This window comes from Cygnus olor, chromosome 2 (genome assembly GCF_009769625.2).
Source record: "Cygnus olor isolate bCygOlo1 chromosome 2, bCygOlo1.pri.v2, whole genome shotgun sequence".
In the NCBI taxonomy this organism is placed as follows: Eukaryota; Metazoa; Chordata; class Aves; order Anseriformes; family Anatidae; genus Cygnus; species Cygnus olor.
In genome coordinates this window covers 21,214,876-21,236,282 of record NC_049170.1, presented here as the reverse complement: position 1 = coordinate 21,236,282, position 21,407 = coordinate 21,214,876, and the positions used below count along the sequence as shown (strand labels likewise).

Genomic DNA, 21,407 nt, shown 5'->3' with positions numbered 1-21,407 from the left:
CCTGAAAAGCAATCCCAATTGACTTAGTTAAACTTCCATATGTGCACATGCCATTTGCAGAAACTGCTGAACCAGCTTTGTGTTTTTGCTGCATTTCTTTGTCAAAATGGCCCGAACCTTTTTCTTGTTGTTTCTGTGTATGTTACACTTGTTATAACCTTGCCTCATGCTGTATGCTTTGTACAAGAACCTGATTGTCTTGGCTTTTTCCATTCTTTGCTTCATTAATGCTCTCCCTTTCCAGATGTTTTGGGTATGTATACAAGCTTGCAAATTACTTTTCCTGCTGTTTTGTGTTCAATGCTTTATTGTACCTCACAAAACCACTTGTGTTTCTAGTAAGTGACTCACTGATAGACAAAAGCCAGTGCTGTACTGTGTTGCTAAATTTGTTTTTGTTTTATCCAAAAATCCTTTCATTTTTCTTTGTTTAAGTATTCTCAACCAATTAATTAAGCAGTTCTAAAAATAAAGTTGAGATTGACAAGTAAACACTAAAGATTGTGTTTTCCACTGTAAATTTCTAAGGTGTCTGTACCTAATCTGCATATTCTAACACACACATGTGAATGCTGATCTGTTATTGTGTGTAGATGTGCAATAGATTGCAGTCCAAAGGCTGTGAATCTGCTTATTTACTATTGTACCTAACTGTATGCGCATATGCCGTAAGGCATTATATGCACCTACTTTGCATGTTCAGTTGAGTGCCTACCTTTGGAAATGTGTCTCAAGACAAATATAAAGCTCCCATTCACATCATTTCACTGATATTTCCAGAGTTTTGTTTTCTGGAATTGAAACATAAATGCTTGAAGAAATAGTAATGGATTATCAGTGCAAATTTCAGCCTTGTATTTTTAGTTTCTTGATGTCTATGTAAAAAAAAAAAAAAAAAAAACAGTTGAATGTTTGTAACTATGCTAACAGTTTACGCACACATTATGTATATATGATAATATTGTTATGTATTCTCCATGTTTGATGATTTAATAACAGTTGTTATATATATGATGTTTCTAGTAAATACTGCCCTGATAATAGTGGGGTTGAGGGGGAAGCTTAAAAGAGTGCTAGTTAAGCCTCAGAAGACTCCTTCCCTATTTACAGAGGCCATGGAACACAAATGCAAAAATTTGTCTAAGGGTATATTTCCATTTCAAAGTCTCATGGATCTAATGTAGTTCAAAGAAAAGAAGGAAAAAAAAAAGTTTTCAATTTGTTAAGGAAAATTTTGTTTGTCTCTTTATAATGTATCTTAAAAATAGCTGGGATGAAGGTCCAGAAGTATCAGTTGTAGGCATTAAATCCTCAGATTTGGTAAAGTAATATGCTAAACCTCAAGCTGCTTTGAGCCAGAAGAAGGCACGAGCTTTTGGGTTATCCTGAGGATGGGGCTACACTTCTTTTAACATAGGGGTGGGAAAGAGTGGCATGAAGATCCTAAACTTGTTATAATATATATGTCTGAACATATAAAATGTTATATGCCTTATATGTCTGAACATGCTCTTCCATCCTTTTGGGCCAGCCCTGTTGTTTTTTTGTTTTGTTTTGTTTTGTTTTTAACATCTAATATCAGTGTTTCTCTAACGAATTCTCCAGGTAGTTTTGTGATAGAACTTTGATTCTCACTTTCCACTATTCTAACTTACAAATACTTTTCTTGGTACAGTGTTGGCAAAGTATTTTAATGAAATTTCCTGCATGCTTCCAAAGGATATATGGGGGAAAAAAATCTTGATTTCTGTAAATTAGAGAGAGCTCTCAGCAGTATGTCACTGTATTTTCCTATGGTATTGCATTGAAATACATATGATTGATAACTGTAGTGAAACAAAGCATGTTTTAGAGACAAAGCAATATAGTAATGCAAGAATAGTTTTAAGGTCATAGATACGTCTGTAATAACTAAGGTACTTGGATAGGTGAATTAAATATTTTTAATAAGCTAGTTGCTTGCTTCCCTGAAAGCTTTTCACACCAGGAGTTTGGATTGATCCAGCATTTTTTCTTTCTCCTAGGCTTATGGAACTGGTAAAAAGTTGGTGTCTGTGCCCAAGAGTAAGGGTTTAGGTTGTTCTACCGGAATGCAAAGAAGTCTGGGTTCCTTTCTGTTCACCTCTGCTAACAGAGATATGAGCTCATAACTCCCATCCCCATGACAGGGCTGTGATCACCTTTATGAAGGTTGTCAGTCACTCCTGCTGAGTCTTATGCACTTCGCATAATAATTTAACTTTCCCTGGAGAAAGGACTGGAATCCAGGTCCTCCCACTCTAAGCATCAGGCTACAGAGTCGGTATCTCTCCCACTCAGTGAATACACAAATGTTTTAAGAGCAGCATAGCATCAGCAAGGGAGATCGAATGGCCACCATTGGGGTGGCTCCCCATCCTATCTGGGAGGAAGACTGAACGTTTTTATTTACATTTGTTCTGAATAAAACAACAAACCTAGGGACCACTTATTTAGTATCTATGGACCGTATCTGTAAGCCGAGTAATGAGGCATGGTGCAGAAGTATCCATCCAAGTTAGTGGCAGCCTGATGTGGCCACATCCATCATGAGCAATGAGGAGACGCTTGCTTGGTCTCCTGAGCAAAATAAATATTGGACTGGTTCCTTGCAGTCTTTATTACCCCACGGACTCACTAAGAGAGTGTAGGGGAGCTTAGTGATGGGTACACAGCCCCTTCTGAGAACCTGCAGTTGTGCCAGAGTCATTTCCATGCAGCTTTCCCCTGTGTTCAGTGTGCCGTGTCCATTTATCTTTCTGCTGCCATCCACTGATTTCAAGCCTCTTTGTTGATAGGCCACTAAACTTTACTTCCAGTTCAAGCTTGGCATAAGAATCATCATTCCACGAATGCTTTTGTTCATGCTGAGCCTCAGCAAACAGAAAGAGAAAGCCCCGTTTTCCTGCAGCACCTCGCCCCGCGACTCCCCAGATGTGAGCGCCCGGTGGAGCAGCAGCAGATGCCTGGTCTCGCTGCTGCTCCTCTCCCTTCTGCCTTGGGCCTCACAGCAGCCCTGGATCTTGGGCATGAGTAACGCACACAGACGCTTCCCTGAAAAATAGTCATCCACCCTCTCACCCCCCTTTTTTATGAAACATGCTGGTGGTTAAGGACTTGGTGGACACCAGGGAAATGTAACTGTATTCACAAAAATTTCTTTTATGTCAGAAGTCACATTAAAACACCTGTAGTCCAAGTATCTTCTGTCCTGTTGCCTGAAGACTCAGCTAGAGTGGTTATTCCCTCTTACTTGCTTACATTCCCATCTAAGTCTCTTTCCTTCTTAGCTGGCTATGCTAAGGGGGCACAGAAGCTCCCCAACCTTGCCATCAGTGTGGGGCAGGAGATTAAGAGGACCTGGGTGGTGCTGGGCAAGGGCTGGACCCCATTCAGCATGCCCCCACTGTCAGCTCCCTGCCAGCCCACAGCAACCCTGGCAGAGGGAAGGGTGTGATGAGAAGAAAGAGACCAGGTACCTCCGTATGTGTGGTGTTTCTTATTGGCCAGCTCTGGGCTGCTCGCACGTTGTGCAGCTTTCTGGATCACCTTTGGTAGCACCTCACTCTCTCCACTTTGATACAGTGAGTACAGGCACCTCATTTAGTTTGGGGTAGCATGCCAAGTACCTATATTCTGGTGCAGTACCTCATGTAGACACTTTGGTGGCCTTACCCCTGATATAAGCACACATGTACATATAGGGAGACACACACATTCTGTCAGGCAGATTTCCTAGCATATACACTGTTCATCAGATCGATGCACCTGTGTGTATATGCCTTTGTATAAACACAAATACTCAGAAATTAAAATTTTAAATTTGAATTTTGTCAGTCAAACGCATGATCTATTTCTTCATCAAGAGGTATGTGGGCACAACTCCAATACTCATAGCTTCCTTTTTATTTTTTCATTTAATTGGATTTCAGATATGACTTTATCATTTCTCAGCTGTCCTTTTGTTGCAATATTTTTTGTGCACTTTTAATGCACTGGCAATATATGGTGCTTTATTTCTTTTGCCTTTGTTTTGGAATTCCTGAGGCTGCCTTAAATGTCTCACCACATTGTGTTCATGGAATTTAAAGATTAACCATTTCAAAGTAAGTGTAGTCATATGAAAGAATTAGCTTAAAAAATAGGACTAGTGATGTCTGTTCTCCTTAATTTATAAAATTATTTGAAAGTCATTTGTGCAAGATACTGCTAATCATTTTAATATGATCTGCATTCACCTAGGTATGTTCATTTCATGCTATACAAATGTAATATCAGGAGGCGTTTGTAGAAAAAAGAGAATGCTTTGTCTCTGTGGCTGTTGCAGCACAAGTGATAACTTACAAATCTGTTAATGCCACTGATACCAAAGACAAGTAGGTGAGGTCAAATTGAATAGGATATTAAAGTCATACTGTACTCAGTTGACAATATGTGAACTTGAGTGTTCCTGCTGAAGACCAAAATCTCTTTGCTTCATACGAGCAATGTTTTGTGGTTTCTAATTTGATCCTTGCAGGCCAGAATCTGGGCACTAGCCTCACCATTTTGTACCGCATCCCCATCATGAAACTGCCATCTCATCAGGGTCTTCCTAAAACATAGCGCTAATATAGCCGCTGCTCTGTCAAGCTGCATGTCCTAGTGACTCCTGAGTGTTGTGGATGATTTCTGCCCAGGTTTAAAAGGGTTTTTTTTGTTTCTCCACCTGTATAATAGAATGCATAAGTGTCCCCAAACTCCACCATAATTAGTTTTGTTATTAGTGAATTGACGTGGATGCAGTGTGATGTTAGTATGTCTTTGCAGTTACTTTAGGTGATATTATTGTAGTGGACTGTTAAAGATTTTTGTTTGAAATTCATTTGTAAGGCCCAACTGGTTTGGACTGCCCCCATGATGGAACAAGCCATCTTGTACTCTTATTGCACTGAATTTCTGTTCATTTGGGGGCACAACAGAGATTTGGCATTAGTATATAGGAGAAACTGTAAAATTGCAGTGATTAATGTTGGCTGGAAGAAGTGCTTCATCTCTTAGAGTTGACCTTCTGTTGCGTAGTCAAGTGCTCCTGTCGTGTAAAATATGTTCCCTTTCTAATAACCAAGGAGTCAATGTCAAATAGATTGCCTTGCGACATGTAAAGCTCATTTTAAAATTTGATAGCTTATTTCTGGTTTTGACCGTTATAGCTGGGCTGCTAACATTTCACAGTAGATCTGATTATACTGATGCCTCTCATTATGCCTGGGAAATAAAATGTATTCATAGAATCATAGAATCATGGAATGGTTTGGGTTGGAAGGGACCTTAAAGACCATCCAGTTCCAACCTTAATTAATCCACGGAGATGGGAAGCTGCTAACTTATTACTGTGCTGCTGAAGATTCTACACTGTCACTGTTCTTTGTTTGGTCTCAGCTCTCTATTTTAACTACCGGTGACATTTATGTCACATGAAAATTAGGCTTCTTTGCTTACTTTGGTCGAAAGTCAGAGAGAAAATCTGTGTTGAGTATCTTGTTGGGAAGGAATCTTCAGAGGTACAGAATGCACTTTCTGAGAGATGTGACTGAAGAAAGATGGAAAATAAAAAAGCTAAAAAGAGAAGCTATTTTTACTTCAGTAGTTGCAACAGTCTTACATGTAGTGAAAGGCCAGAATACAAGGAAAATTTCAAGAAAAATGCAGGCTTTTCCAGAAGCTGGAGAAGTACTCCAGGGGACAGGTGATCAGGACCTATTTGGCAACACTTATGACATTTTTTCCATCCATTCTTGGTTTGAGAGGTTGAAGCACAACATGTTAGTTCAGCAGCCATGCAGTGTAGGTGCTTTAACTTTTCTCCTATACCAGAGTTGAGAAATATAGATACTGAAGTGCTCTTTAATTGATGGAAAAGATATCCCTCCACCTCAAGACTCAGGTGGAAACTATTAGTTCACAGGATCATAGTTACCTGAAATTATTGCCCTGGGTATGCTTCACAAAAGAAGATAGCGAGGCATCCTCTCCCTAACAAAGGGTTGATTCCAAAAGTACAGCAGGAAATCTAGTATACAGGGATGTATCCTATACTGACAGAAAATTGCTTCCAGCAGTGTAGCAAATGCTACTTCTCCAACCAAAATTATGATACAGTGGCAAAAGGCTGGATTTTGCTGGTACAGTTTGTCTTGAACAAGTGTTTTCAGCAGTCTGGAATGGTCTTAAAAATGATGCATTAGTTGATATTATTATATTGACTGAAGTGTTGAGCCTGGTTTGAAATTGCAGGAAAGCAATTCAAACTCATCATCAGAACAGTATGACAAATTGTCTCTGATCTATTTATTCTAGTTGCCACTTGGACTTTAATTAGGGATAGACTATTGACTATCTTCTACTAAATCGCAGAGACAATGGTATTGAATCATTTCAACAATATTTGTATGCAATGAAGTTGCAGAAAATGTTACCATAAGTGTGCCAAGAACTATCAAAAGTCCTGTCTTCAAAAATGTTGTCCTCATTCAGACAGCAGCTGGGCCATAGTGCTTTTATTGACAAGCAGGAAAGCAAGCAACAATGCTGTCTGTAGCAGAACACCATGCACGTCTCACAATCTTCTCTGCTGTAAAAGACTGATTGGCATATATGCAGCTACAATTGCAGATAACTACAAATGGATGGAGGTGATCTCTAACAGATCCAATACAATGTAAACCTCCTCCAGTAGAGAACATCATATATAGATTTTTCTGGTGGCCATTCAAGTTACTATTTAGTTTATAAAATGATCATAGTAGTCACCTATTGACTTGGAGCAAAAGACGTTCAGCTAAACGGAGACTAGCTGGGGTGCCATGCTCTTTCTTGAAAATTTTGCAACCTTATCATGCTGCCTACTTTATTCAGTTTCTGTTCTAAGAAAATAAAAAGTAATCTCCTAACACCCTTGAAAGGGACATCTGTCTTTGGAGAGAGAGACATTTCTTTTGTGAATGGCTCTTCAGGTAGCCAGACCACGTAGGTTGTATTTTCAAGCAAATAATGCTTGTCACCAGCACAATAGATAACATGCTGATAGTGTAGTTACAAGAAAATCTTGAATAAGTAAGTATTTGATACCTCTTGCTGACATTTGAGTATTTGAGTCTGTTGAGTATCTTCTAATATTTACTAATATTTACTTTGAACTACATAGGTATCAAATATGGTTTTGGTTCATGGAGTGTGCACAATCTTATAAGGGGAACCCCTATGAATTACAATCTTGTCTGGTTCTATAACTCTCTTTATAGACTTGTGAAAATCACCCAACTTGTTTAATTTCTTAGTGAAGTAGAGATATGGCAAGAGTTGAGCAGGAGAATGTCATTCCATTTCAAGAATGACTTTGCTATTTAATCATTTAGTTTTGTTTCTATTGGAAATGAAGACAGCTTCTACATCACTTGTGAAATTGGACACAGTACATCTGCCATGGAGAGGTTTGCCCTGGAAGCTACTCCCATCAGGCAGGGTGCTAGGAAGCTGGAAGCATGAGTTAGTAGAAGACAAGATGATTTTCTGTGAGAAAATCACCTTTCCAGAACTCATAGGGTTGTGAGGTTGATACTGTAGTATAAGTTACATTATTGATTTATTTGTTCTTAAAAGTGTTTTACATGTGCTAAAGAAATATTTAATCTGGCACCATACTGAGGCCAGTATGTGAGGGAAACCCTGGAGCTTTGGTAAGTTGAAGTAAATGGAAAAAGAGAAGCTTCTGCTGGCATAGACACCTCAGTATAATTTACGGCTTATCCTGGGCACTCCAGTTTGAGCAAATTTATTTCTGTGTGGAATTAATGCTTGAGATGAAATTATGTACATGTAGTGAATTAATGGCATGGGGATTGGCATGTGATGCAGCAGGTATACTTACCCCGTTTTTTCCTGTGTGCATGAGTAGGGTCATACAGGAACATGTTAACAGTGTCTCTCCAGGTTGGAATCACATGAAGTGGTGGAGGCTGAGAGGGGCAGGGAGTACCCCTTCCCTCAGGGGAAGCGAACTGGGCAAAATGTTCTTGCTAATGGTGCGTTCGTTTCCCTAGCGTGCCAGTGACATGGGCGGTTAATGGCTACTGCCACCCTCCTCATGCCTCGGTGGAGCAGCATAGCAACCTACCTCAGTTTTTACATTTCATACAACTAACTGCCTTTTAACATTTCCGTAACTCTAATTCTCTACTTATCTGCAGCTGAAGTTCAGAGTGAAATTGAGCGGATTTTTGAATTAGCAAGGACACTGCAGTTGGTAGTGCTTGATGCTGATACCATTAATCACCCAGCACAACTGAGCAAAACCTCTCTGGCGCCCATTATAGTATACGTAAAGATTTCTTCTCCTAAGGTAAATATTTTTTCTAATATTTGTGCTGTGTTCTTTTTTGTTTTGCATCATTAAATGCAGATGGTCATATGTCCTTACTAAAGTTCAAAGAGTTATATGTTGCTATTACTTTCCTTTGAATAGTAAAATGTTATTAATCAACAAATATCTTAGGTGTTGGGTTACCAAAAAAAGGAAGAGATGCTGTAGCTCCAATCTGTTTTTAGTTTGGGATCGTGCTGTATGTGTTCCTCTGTCCTTTAGTATCAACCATGTAAGTAGTGCTAACAGTTTGTTCAATCGAAATAATAAGGAAAAGAAAGAAAGATTTTAACATACTGAATATCAGAATGATTGGTGAACTCTTAACACCTCCTGGTTGTGTACTTTCATTCTCCGAAAAAACCTACACAGGCCTTGTGAAGAGGCATTTGAAAGAGAAGATCAAATGGTTGGAAGATGGAAGAGGAAAGCAATTAGAGAATTTCAAATTAGAGACAAACAACAACAGTAGCTGCAGAGGAGAACAGGAAGGGAACTTTTTACTGTTGATAACAGAAAAGTAAATGCTGGGGAGAACGTGAACATTAGCTTGTCCTGGATGTAAGCAGCATGAGAGATGCTCCTGAAGCCAACAAATGAAGAATTTGATCTGCTCAAGTGGACAGCTAAAAGCATGAACATTTTAAGTGGCTATAGATGTACCTTAAGTCCAAAGCTGCTCACAGGCCACTGACTGAAAAATGCTTTCTTAAAATTAATGGGAGAAGGATTAAACATTTTTCTTTTTCTTTTTGTCTCCTCTACCAACATACTTTTGTTAACGTCTTATTTTCCACAGGTTTTACAGAGGTTAATAAAATCTCGAGGGAAATCTCAGGCCAAACACCTTAATGTTCAGATGGTGGCAGCTGATAAACTGGCACAGTGTCCTCCAGTGAGTTATGTTAATTTATGTCTTGTTCAGTTGAGAATATCTGATTCCTGTTTAAAGGTGCCTTTACTTTCAGGCATTTAATTATGTAATTTCTGGGAATGTTTGCCCCCTTCTGGCGTATTTCACTATTGCTTTTTTGCAGAATGCCTCCTGTCTGTGGGTTCTTCACTAGGGTACAGGGAAAAAAAAACACTCATTGTCACAGTTATTAGGATGTGTGCTGAACACATTCACTGCTTGAACAAAACAAGTTTTTGTTTTACCTTTTTTGTTTGTTTGTTTGTTTGTCTTTTTTTGGGGGTGGGCGGTGGTGGTATTTGTCTGAAAATTGACTAATGAACTCTCTTGATGACTGAGCAGTTTAGGATAAGGCAGGTGGTTTGAGTAGCTCTCCGTGGGCATATGTTACCACAGCCCATCACTGCTTATGTTCTTGGTCACAATTTAGGCAAAGAGCTGTGGGGTACCATGTAGCTAAGAAGCCCTGTGGTTCTTCTGTTGATATGCATTTATGCAAATTCTCTCAACTTGCACGTATAAAGTGGAGGTGATGAGACCCCAGCTGTGTGCAAAATGTGGCAAACGTTTTTATCTGCATACTCGGCTCCTAAGAGTATGTTAAGAACCCGGAAGATAAAGGTTCAGTTCAGTTGCAGATGTGGAAATTTCATCATTTAAGTTCAAGCATCTGTGTTAAGAGACTAGTTTCCTCAGCTCCTCAAGAAGTCAATGAGCAATGCTAGAAACATGCATAGGCTGTCAGAGCTGCTTTCAGAACTTCTGTCTCCCTGACCAGGGAGGAAACTCTCCTCCTAAATTTAGATGGTTGTAACTAATCTTACACATAATATTTGCACGGAACTTGGAAACTGGATGCTCTTTCTTACTCCTGTTTATTACTATTATAAGTTAATTGTCTTAGTTTGCCTTCATTTGACTGAGTTATTCTAGGTATGGAGGTTGAATTCCTTTTCTTCACATTCCGTTTTGTTCCGGTAGCTCTGAAGCTTTAATATTCAAACTTTTTTTCTGAATATTTGAGTTTTAAAATTTGTTCAAGCTGCTTCTTCCCATCTTTGTTGACTATTGGTGCTACTAAGTGGAAGTCACGAGGAATTGCTTTGGCAAGTGTAACGTTAGCAGTAGTTATGATTGCTGTCTTTTGTATCACTTGGCATTAAAAAAAAAAAAAAAAAAGGTGAAATACCTTAACACAAGTGTTACAAATGTGGTTCATTTTTGACGAATGGAAAGTGTGATAATCATTGTCTCTAGCTGATCTCCCTTAATCAAGTGGTTATTCTCACTAAAACCTTTCCTTTATTAGGAAATGTTCGATGTAATTCTTGATGAGAACCAGCTGGAAGATGCTTGTGAGCACCTTGCTGACTATTTGGAAGCCTACTGGAAGGCCACACATCCACCTAGCAGCAATCCTCCTAACCAGCTTCTCACTCGCACACTTGCAACAGCCACTCTTCCTATTAGTCCAGGTCCAAATATTAATTTACAGGTACAGTTTTTATGCCATCTCTTCTTCTTTTCTTTTCCATATCAACTTCCCCTTCCAAAGCACAGTGTTAGTCTGATACTAGAATATGCTGAATACATCTTACAGCTGGTGATAGAGTAAGTAGTTTTTCAGAAGACAGTTGACCATTTTTTGTATAAAAGCCAAATACAAGCACATTATGGTTACCACTGCTGTATTCACAGTGGCGTGTGTTAGCATATTCACTAGTGGGCTATTTTTGATGCCAAAGGTTAAGCAAACTTGATTGAAAACATATTGTGATCTGAAGTGGAATACTTAAGGTTTCATTGTGCCCAGAATGCCACTGTGCCAGTAACATGTGTACCAGCCATAAACATTTTTATAACTGGTCGTATGGAATCCAGTCAGAGGAATGAAACTGGGCTAATGCATAGCATGTTCCTGCCTCTGGTAAATCTCTGACTGATAGGCACGCTATCTCTGCTAGGCAAATTCCAGCCCCAGAGGCCCTCTGTGACAAACTGGCTTAAGTATAGAGCAGATCCACAAAGGGTAGGGGGAATCTGTGCGTATCAGTTGTACAGTTGTAGAGGTTGAAAATGGCTAACTGCAGTAGTGAAGTCTCAAGGTCAAGGTGGCCCTCCCAGTGTTTCCTTTGCTCTTTTATTCATTGGCCATTGCTATGAAAAGTACATATTTCCTTCAAGCCAAACTCTGACATAAAACCAGAGTCCTGCTGCATATTGCAGACAGACCTCGAGAGGCAGTCTGCTCTGAACCCACAAGGTACTGTCTAGAGAGCTGGGAAATTCATTTTTTTCTCACCTCTGCACTGACTTGCCTATTGTCATTGGACATATTGTGTCCTTTCTTTTCTCTTTCAACTTTTGCTTTATTTAACCATATCAAGGTATTCAGCATAAAGAGAGCTTTTCCTCTGTATATGTGTTGCATGGCTTGAAATGAGGACTTTAAAGATGCTACTTCATTATAAACAGTGAGTGACACCTTGAGGTCGAAATTACAGTGGAGATTAAAATGCATCTGTTCCAGCTCCAAGAATGTCTTATTACATCTGAATTTCCACCTAAGTAACATATATGCACCAAAATTGTGTACCTATATATTAGTTAGAATTCATCACTTTGGCTAAGAAAAATACATCCTTTTAGAAAATGAAGGAAAAAAAAAGTCTCTGCACCCAAATTGAAATGCTGAACATTTGTTTTTTAAATCGCTTTTTGTTGTTATGGTCTTACAAAACAATTGTGTGTGTGTTGAAGAATTTATTTCCCATTAGAAGACCACAGACTTATCAGGTTCTCTCTTTCATAAGGAATATTGCTTTACCAGCCTTACAGGGTATCTCCTTCTGCTTTCAGAAGCAGTTGCAAGAAAAGAGAGACTGTAAGCTGTAGCTCATTTCTGCCTTTTTTTCTATCCTCAGAGCTGAAACACCCTGAAAAAAATGTGAGCTGGAAGAATTTCTGAGTATGAAATTCAGTATCATTGTGTGCAGACTTGCTAGATAAACTTCCTTTGCTTTGTAGATCTGTTAATTATTTTTCTCAAGATTTTTATCTTTTGGGTGTGGATTTATAATTCACTTACTCATAATATTAACCACCTGCCCTGGAGGAGTTATACAGAGGTTAATAACACCTTTTTGAATGTTGTGTTATCTGTATCTTCCTACAAATTAACAACTTTTTATTTTAAAGACTAAAAACAAGAGTGTACTTGTAGTTTCACAGTTTGTTTGTAGGCCTGTTAATCCAAAGGTGTGGAGCAATGGGGGTCCCTTGTGGAATGTAGAACTTAATGTTCCTTTTGTTTCATTTTCCTATGACACACCTTCAGCTGTCATCCCAAACCTGAGTCTGTCAAGGCCTTGGAATGGAGTGGGTTTACAGTAGCTGAAACCATTCTCTCAATAATGTTGAGAACCTCTAGTAGGAGAATTTAAAGTGTGTGTCTTGTACTATTTTTGCGGACTGCTCTAGAGAGAAAGACCTTGCCACCAGCCATTTGGACTGGTAGGCCCACATCTGCACTGGAAAGCATTCTCCTCTGGGTCCAATTTGGCACCCCTTTGTCATGAGATGCAATTGTTTTTTGTATTTTTGATAGACCCAGCTGTATATTGTAATGACAGATTTGTGTTGCCAGCTGCCAGAGTGGTATTTTTGTAGCACGATGCTGACGGTGTGCATTGCATGGCATGAGGTGCTTGAGGAATGAGCTGGTAAACACCATATCCCACCTGCCTATCTGATGGGCTGCACTTTGGAGCAGTGTCCTGATAACTGACATCTGTTCTCAGATTTCCTCTTGTAGAGAAATAGCTGGCGAATTCCAAAAAGGAGACTGGGATCAAGCGCATGGTGTAGGTGATTAGGGGCCCTCTGGATGGAAATAGAGAGCAAGTCTAATTGAGTGTGTGGACACAGACTTTTCTCTCTCGTTTCAACGCTGCTTAGGCGTCTTTTCAAGAACCCCTACTTCTTTGCAATTACAACCTGAATACTGAAATGAGTTTATCTCAAACTTTCTCCATTTTAGGTGAAAACCTTATGAGATTGGGCCATGAAATTTCTGCACTGCAAAATCTAATCCAGTTCAGAGCCCTAATTTGGTTGTGAACCACAAAGCCAGATCTTAATCCATATTCAAACTGTACCAGCTCAGTGTCCCTGTAATATTTAGTGTCGATGAATTTGCTCATAAATGCCAGTAGCCCCCAACACTATTCTGCACTTGCAGGGTAATAAGAGTATTGGTTCTAAATGTATTGACTGTGTTCCTGCTCACAGCTCGTTGTAGCAAAGGAGATGCATCTGAGTTTCTACACCAGGATTCTGTTCAAAGCAGGTTCAGATTTTGCATTTGTTCTCAAACCACAGCAATGACAGATTTTATTAGTCACAATTCTATAGAGATGCCTACATATTCAGCATTTGGCCATATGAAAATTAAAGGGTTTTCATGTGTGTATCCAGTTTGTGTGTCTTAAAAAGTCATGGTTACAAACTAATGAAAATGTGTTTACACATCCAAAGCAGACATTGCTTTATTCTTTAGCTTTTCACTTAGTTCCATTTATAGTTCACCTCCATAGAGTCATTTCGATTCACCTTGAACACGTCTATTAATGTTTGCAAATACTACGTTCTTTTTCCAGCAAATCGCAATCATCTTGGTAATCATAAAAACAAGAACAAAAAACCTCTATCGCCGTTTCTGGTACCTTGTTCTCATGTATGCCATTTGTTTCAAATGAGGAACACATGGAACAGTGCAGCTAGTTGCTGGGAAGTTTACAGTACAAAATACTATCTGAGAAATGAGGCGATGTCAAATTGCTGATTTGAAATATGTTGCTTTTGATAAAATCCTGATAAAATACAGTTTTTTTCCTGTCCAATTTCCTGTAATTTGACTTGTTGGGTTGCTAGGAAACCCACCTGCCAGGATCTGTGGCTGAAGGACAACATTTCTTCCTTCTCCCAGCTCTTTTCCACAACATACAAAAACAGAAAGAAGATACGTCTGTGAGCTGCCCTGGAGGCAATCTTATTTTCAGAGATAGCTCTGAACATACGAGGACAAACTTTAGACTAACTTTGGTAACTGCAGTACAGTCTCACAAACAAATGACTGTATAACTCCGTTAAAACCAACTTTTAATTTTGTGCCAGTAGCAATGATTTTGTCTTGAAGTTCTTAAGCTAATGTGAGAAGGGTAATTCAATTTCACCATAAACTATTTCTGAAGATTTGGCAATTAAGCTTGAAAAACCTTTGGCTGTGGTTTGAGAATAAAAGCGGGTTAATGTAATGAAACCCCAAATTGAGTTAAATAATGCCACTTGTTCATTTTGCAGTGATTTCAAAGCATTATGCTGACGAAGAGTAGGTTTGATATTACCTGGTAATTTTTATTTTAGTTTTTTAATAGCAGTGGTGTGTTAGGAAGTTCTTTAGGTGATAATATCACTGTCCTTCCACTTTCCTTGGCAATGGTTTGTATTTTTGGACTCTTAAAATTATGAAGTTAATGTTTTAATTTTTCATTACTGTGAGGAAATCAAATTATTGCTGAGAAAAACAGGAGGTCAGTGATACTATTAGTATCATAATACAAACTTTATTGATTCCAGATCCAATTGCATTTGTATCTTAAAAAAAAAAAAAAAAAAAAAAAAAAAAAAAAAAAGAGAGAGAGAAAAAAGAAGCTACTATAAAAGAGCCAGGATTTTGTACTTTGGTTCTTTTCTGGAGTCTCCTTAGCCCTCTGTAATCGCTTTCCTATAGTGTCTGTTTCCAAGCAGGCATCTGTAAACTCTAAACTGATATGTGCCCTCTCCTGGCATGATGCGTCCTCTTTAATTTTTCTGCAGTTTGTCGTGCTTCTGCATGCTCTTTTTTTGTCTGGATAGCACTTATTGCTAACTGACACAGTCAAAACACAGGTGACGAGTCAGTGTCACAGACACTGAGTGCCACCCTCCTTTCTGATTAGAGTGAAAAGAATTGTTTGTATTATAATACTGAATTTTCAGTAAAAGTTGAATTCAAATGTTTTTCTTTTCTAGTTTAGATCCAAAGTGGAGTGTTGTGTACTTAAATTTCATTTGTTTCTTGATGCTTTCTAGTTTAATGCGGTATTGGGGAAAGTATTAAAGTGTATAGTCATGTATGTGAACTTACTGGTGGTTGTGACAGCAGGGATCTCAAGGAGACCAGAGGAATGACCATTCAGTCCCTGAACGCAGCGGTTCACAAATTGAAGAGGAAGCACGGGTTGAACCCATCAAGAAATCCCAGCATCGCTCTTCAACCCAACACCATAACCATCGCAGTGGTGTTAGAGGCCTTTCTAGGCAAGAAACTTTTGACTCAGAAACACAAGATAGCAGAGATTCAGCTTACATAGAGCCAAAGGAGGACTACTCACATGAGCATGGTGACCACTATGATTCTCACAGGGATCACAATCACAGAGACGAGTCCCATGGGAGCAGTGATCACAGACATAGAGAATCAAGGCATCGCTCAAAGGAGAGGGACCGGGAGCAGGACCACAATGAATGCAACAAACAACGTAGTCGTCATAAATCGAGGGACCAATATTGTGACAAGGATGGAGAAGTGATATCTAAAAAACGTAACGACGCAGGAGAATGGAACAGGGATGTTTACATCCGTCAGTAACTTTTGCCTCTGGCACTCTTGTGTTTCTTTGAAGTCTTGTAACAATGCCCCTTGAAAATATCTTTGGGTTGTTCATTGCAGAACATATGGTATCCTTCTGTATGCTGATTTGTATTGCTGTTGCTTGTATAGCAATAGCATGAAATAGAATATTCATATACTTATTTTTTTGGTTAGTGCTATATGAATTAGTGTAGTACAACTGCAGAGTCCCTGATGTTGTACTATGCCGTTTTTCAAGCTGTTTTTTGGTAGCTGCCACTTGAACAATATCTGTTGCCATCAAGGTGTTGTTAGTGTTTTTTAAAAAAGAGAAAGGTACATTTGATGTTTAATAACTTCCCGTGTATTCAGCAAGCAAGAATCAGCACATAAAAATCTAAAACTTTTTGTCTGCTCTGATTTTTAATTTGTAATGCACTTGATTTGCATATTGATTTAAAAGCCACTATCTGTTGCTTGTACCTCTGGTGGTCTCCATTTGAGGACGGAATTCAGTCTTGCCTTACACACAGGGGATCATAAAGTCAAAATCAATTTTCTATGTACTGGTACTGTGTACTGTATATACAGTTTATAAATGTTCTTTCTGCCGACACCTTCTTACTATATAAGTTTGATCACACTGTTTTAGAGTCCTAATGCCAAGTCAGCAGATTTGCTTTTGAATTACTGGCAACTGGAACTAGCCTCATTTAGGAAATCTGTAACAGTGTTCAATCTAAATACTTTTTCTTCTGTAGCAGAAAGCTTATACTTCTGTAAATACGAATGAGTGCTTGAGACAGAGGATCTAACCAACTCTTATACCTTATGCTGTCCTTGCAAACCCAACTTTGCATTTTAAATTTTTGGTAAAGATAACTAGTTTACCGCTATAAATTATTCTTCTCCGTACAGGTCACAAAATTGCAATGGACACAACCTAATTTTTGTTCTGTTTTCAGAATAATAGAGCACACGTGATGGAGGTGTGTATGTGAGTGGGTGGGCGATGGATGGGCATACGTGTGCATGTGCACGTTAGGCAGCAAAGTGTGAAAATCTACTGAAGAAAACAAAGGTTACTCAAAAGCCCAACATGTTTGTTTCTTCACTCTATTGTTAGTTTTAAAAATCCAAATTGCAGTCAGGGAATATGAGGGAGTTTACTGACCCAGGTAATTGAGAAAGCATAAATCTGCTGGCTCTTGTTCAGACTTCAAGAGAGTAAAAACAGGCAAATGTTACTGTGAGTGTTTCACTGGAAATGTAAAATCTTTGTGTTTTAGAGTATTTGTTTTAGTAAGAAAAGTTTACACAGCTTGTGGAGAATTATTTTGTTGGAAAATAAATTTTTGTAGCTTCTCCACTTTTTCTACACTTGCCAATTCCTCTGCATTCCCACTTTGCAGCCAGCTCACTGCTTTTCCTTCACCTAAATGTGCTGCCAGTGAGAGCTTAGAAAAACGTGACAAAATACTCTGTTGCGAGCTTACTAGAGAAAATGCATTGAAATCAAAAGGAGTGAAAACAGTTTGTTTTGTATTGAACACCTGTTGCACTGGTAAGTGAGGGGAAATTCATAATTATTTTTGGCTACAGGTTCCATACCCTTGCCTAGTGTAAAGGCTGTTCTGCATCACATATAGTCTTTGTAGTAATTGTATGAATGAAATACTTTTTGTATTTCACTGTAAATATCACATTATATAAAGACTGTAGTGGGATAATAATTCATTTAGCTGGAATTTCTTTTTATTTATTATTTTAATTCTGGGAATATCAGCATTGCCTGATTTTGAATATCATTTTAGTGAAATGGAGGTGCATGCTTTCTCTAGCATCCAAGCAGTTCAGTTTGACTCTCTCACATACTTTGCTCTCCCTCCTGCTTTACGTGCATTTTTTACAACTCAAGAGTGTGAAATTCTGCTGTCAGGTATTTGGATGTTCCTCCTAGTGCTGCTGACTGTTGTGGTTATTCAAGGGTAGTAGTTGGTTCAAAGCATGAACTGTGGGGAACACAAGGGAAAAGGTATATTTTCTAGAAACAAAATTCTCAGCATTTCTCTAAACATCTAAATGACTTTGTAGACAAAGGAAGCATAGGTAAGTAGACCTGCTGTATTAGTCAATGGATATATAAGAATATATAAAAAGTGGCTTTTGATACGAGGGGATTATCAGGGTATCAGTGGAGAAAAACATTGAAAGAGTTTGTTATTTGAATCATATCAGATCGCATTTTAATGCAAAAAGTTATATTGTCTTGCTCTATATAGCCTGGCTTTAGGTATTTTGCCAGCTTCAGAAACTGCTGTTGCTCCCTACAACTGTTACATGACAGTTTTGTCCTGCAAGAAGTGATGTATAGATTCCGCTACAATACCTTGAATGTTTTTTGTTCTTTTCTTTTTTAAAATTTGCTACAGGAGGTGTTAATTTTCCACCTTTCTTAAATTATTTTGAAGGAGTGTTTGGCAGAATTTCAAAGCAGTGAGCAGCATATTAAAACCATGGATTAAGGTAGCCATGTACAGACAAATAAAGAGAAAATAAAGAGCACAGTCCAAGCCCTAATATTTAAGTATGGTCTAGATATTGATGTATGGAATATAAATATCTTACAAAGAAAGGCATGTCCCTGTCCAGTTAATGAGTTATCTTTTGTATACTTCAACTAACAATGTATAGGCAACATACTAACACATTTCTTAGGCAGACAGTAGGTTTATTTTAGCCTTGCTAAGGTATTTTTCTTCAGTTATTAAGAGTGACAAATCAGTTTTAATGTGAGCTTGTACTACAGATTTTGCACAATACCACCTGCCTGCTGAGCACTACTTTGAAAAGCACTTTAACAGAATTATTTCAACAAGAAGCTTTAAAAATACTCCAGCTGGAGGACATATCAAAGGTTATTGTGATGAAATGTCTTTGCAGAGTTTTGCAAATAGAAAGTTTAATATTGTTTGCATTGGGATACTAATGAGTTCATATTTCTGTATCTGGTTTCAGGAGCTTTGAATCTGAGGAATGCTAGAGGTCCCAGTGAGCTCCAGTCTTCTTATGTATGTGTGGTACAAAATAACCTGTAAAATTTCTATTCAAATGAATCAGAAAGATGATAAACTCAATGAGTGAGAAGGGAGGAAAATAAAACAGTTGAGTGATACATAGGTCTTGTCACCTCTACTCTATATTTTTCTAAAGGATTACAGTATATGGAAGGAATGTGATACAATTTAACATTTCTCTGTATATATGTTAGGTGTTAACTTTTTTTGTATGTCTTTTCAAATGAGTACACATCAGTGTTGTTCAGCAGCTCAAGTCTATCAGTTTAGTATCACAGACATCACGGAAGAAAGGATTCTTGAGGAGGGGTTGGAAGGAGGTGGGAGTAACAGTCTCCAGACCTGTAAAGGAACAGGACAGCAGGGACAAATAAGCAACAGGTTTATACAGTTAGCATCACTAGGTGTTAAGAGTTGGAAGAAACTATTTTGAAATAGGTTCATAAATTTTATCCACTGACTAGGAATTGAAAAATTAATTTACAGATGGAAAAAAAGAAAAAAAAAAAAAAACTTTTCTAAAGTACTCGTGAATTCATAGTCTATCTGATATCAGGAGTTTAGAATTTCAGAGTCTTTGATAATTTATGCTTCTAAAGGTGTAAAATATAAATAGTGTCTCCTAAAGATTTGGCCCTAAATAATGAAGGCAGGTTTTAAAGCTACAGTTTAAGTGGAGTTTGTTAAATGGAGGATAAGGAAATTCAGTCCTACTCATCAAATCCTGAATCAATCTAGATACCTAGTTTCACTTTTCTCTGCATTTGCATACAGATCTTCTGCATCCTATCCATGCAGCTCCTGCCCAGTTCAAACACTCTGCCCCTTAAACTTACTATCTTTCATGAAATTGTTAGTAATTACCATTTTTAAGCTCCATTGGTTTGTAAAGTCATATTTGTGTTCTGTGACAACTGCAGAGGTTTTACGGTGATGTATCAGCATTCCCGTAACTGGAATGCAGTGAGTGGTCCGATGGCTTTTCAGCAGTGTCTGTCCAAAGTACAAGGTTACAGTAAACCACCTCCTGTGGCGTTACTGAGGCCTCCTCAAGATGCATTTTTGTTTCTGGTTACATTTGACCTCTGATTGCTTTGATGCATCAGGCTGTTTCCCAAATGCTCACTCTGATGAGCCTGTTTTTTGTTCTTACAATTTTGACTTTAATTGTATTCCCTCTGTGAAAATAGCACACTGCAGACAACTATTACACAGTCTGGACAAAGAACAGAGAAATTCCTTTTGAGAATGTAATATAATATTTCTGGTGTACATTTATGTATATTTATTACTTTATTGCAGGTTGTTCACCAAAATTTTAGCTGTTCTATCATCTTTAAAATATGTGGATGACATTATATTGTGAATATTTTTATTCAAATGTTACTCAGTCAGATTTACTGTTCGGCAATTTGTCCATAATTTATTTCCCTACTTTTATATAACAAACTATGTTAAATATGTGCTTACAGTAGTTTTATGGACAGTTTCTTTTTATAGCTTATCACCCTAGAGATGTGTTCCTACGCAGCCCCAAAAAAGATTTGTATCAGATATAATAGAGATTCAGTTGGTTCTTCTATATTATCTGTCTCCTTTCTTTATTCTTACCACTTACCTATCAGGCATCCTACTTGGCAGTAAATTCTAACAGTACAAACTGGATTTGTTCATAAAGCTTTAGCAGTGAACAACAGAAAAAAAAAAAGAAGGCTCTTTTTATTTTAAATTACCCACTCCAAAGTCGTTACTTGTCGATCACCTTGACTAGCCTGTTTGTTACTGAGGTATTCCCTCTTCCTTAAAGAGCACATGAAACCCTATGATCTAAAAGCTTTTGGGCTCCATGACACATGAACAGAAAGAAGCTGTATAATAATATATCATACTATACTAGGCTGTCAATTTTAGTACTTTTATATTGACCAAAATAAATATTTAGATTTGGCATCATTACTAATCGCTATTTCTGCGAATAGGGAAAGATACTTTTCGGATTCATTTTTTTTTTTTTCCAGACAGGATCTGATTGTATCTATTTTGTAGGGTTAATCTTTCATTAAAAATGACAGTAACTTTTTTTTCTTAATTTAATATATAAATATCTCACAGTGTGAGATATGTATATATATATATATAAAAAATGTATTTTATATATATATTTCAAGTGTGCTTCAGCACCAGACACTGAAGCATGTTTCAGTCTGCAAAGCATTATCAGGAAAATAACCCTATTAGGTATTAAAAATACATATACTCCATACGTTAAGATTGTGAAAATAATAAAGTACTATAATTCCTGTACTTTTAAAGTTACAATCACAC

The 21,407-nt window shown here is 37.9% G+C and overlaps 1 protein-coding gene across 15 annotated transcripts in view; it reads left to right on the top strand.

The window, feature by feature from the left end:
* Positions 1-19,571, top strand: part of CACNB2 (calcium voltage-gated channel auxiliary subunit beta 2) — a 245,833-nt gene extending 226,262 nt beyond the window's left edge. For 9 of the 15 annotated variants that reach the window (XM_040545628.1, XM_040545621.1, XM_040545623.1 and 6 more), the window contains 4 exons: positions 8,247-8,398; positions 9,219-9,314; positions 10,642-10,827; positions 15,535-19,571. In XM_040545628.1, the coding sequence (XP_040401562.1) occupies positions 8,247-8,398; positions 9,219-9,314; positions 10,642-10,827; positions 15,535-16,023 (923 nt within the window). In that variant the 3' untranslated portion in view covers positions 16,024-19,571. The remainder of the gene's footprint in view (positions 1-8,246; positions 8,399-9,218; positions 9,315-10,641; positions 10,828-15,534) is intronic. The other 6 variants (XM_040545622.1, XM_040545625.1, XM_040545624.1 and 3 more) reach the window with 1 other exon arrangement.
* The last annotated feature ends 1,836 nt before the right edge of the window (positions 19,572-21,407 follow it).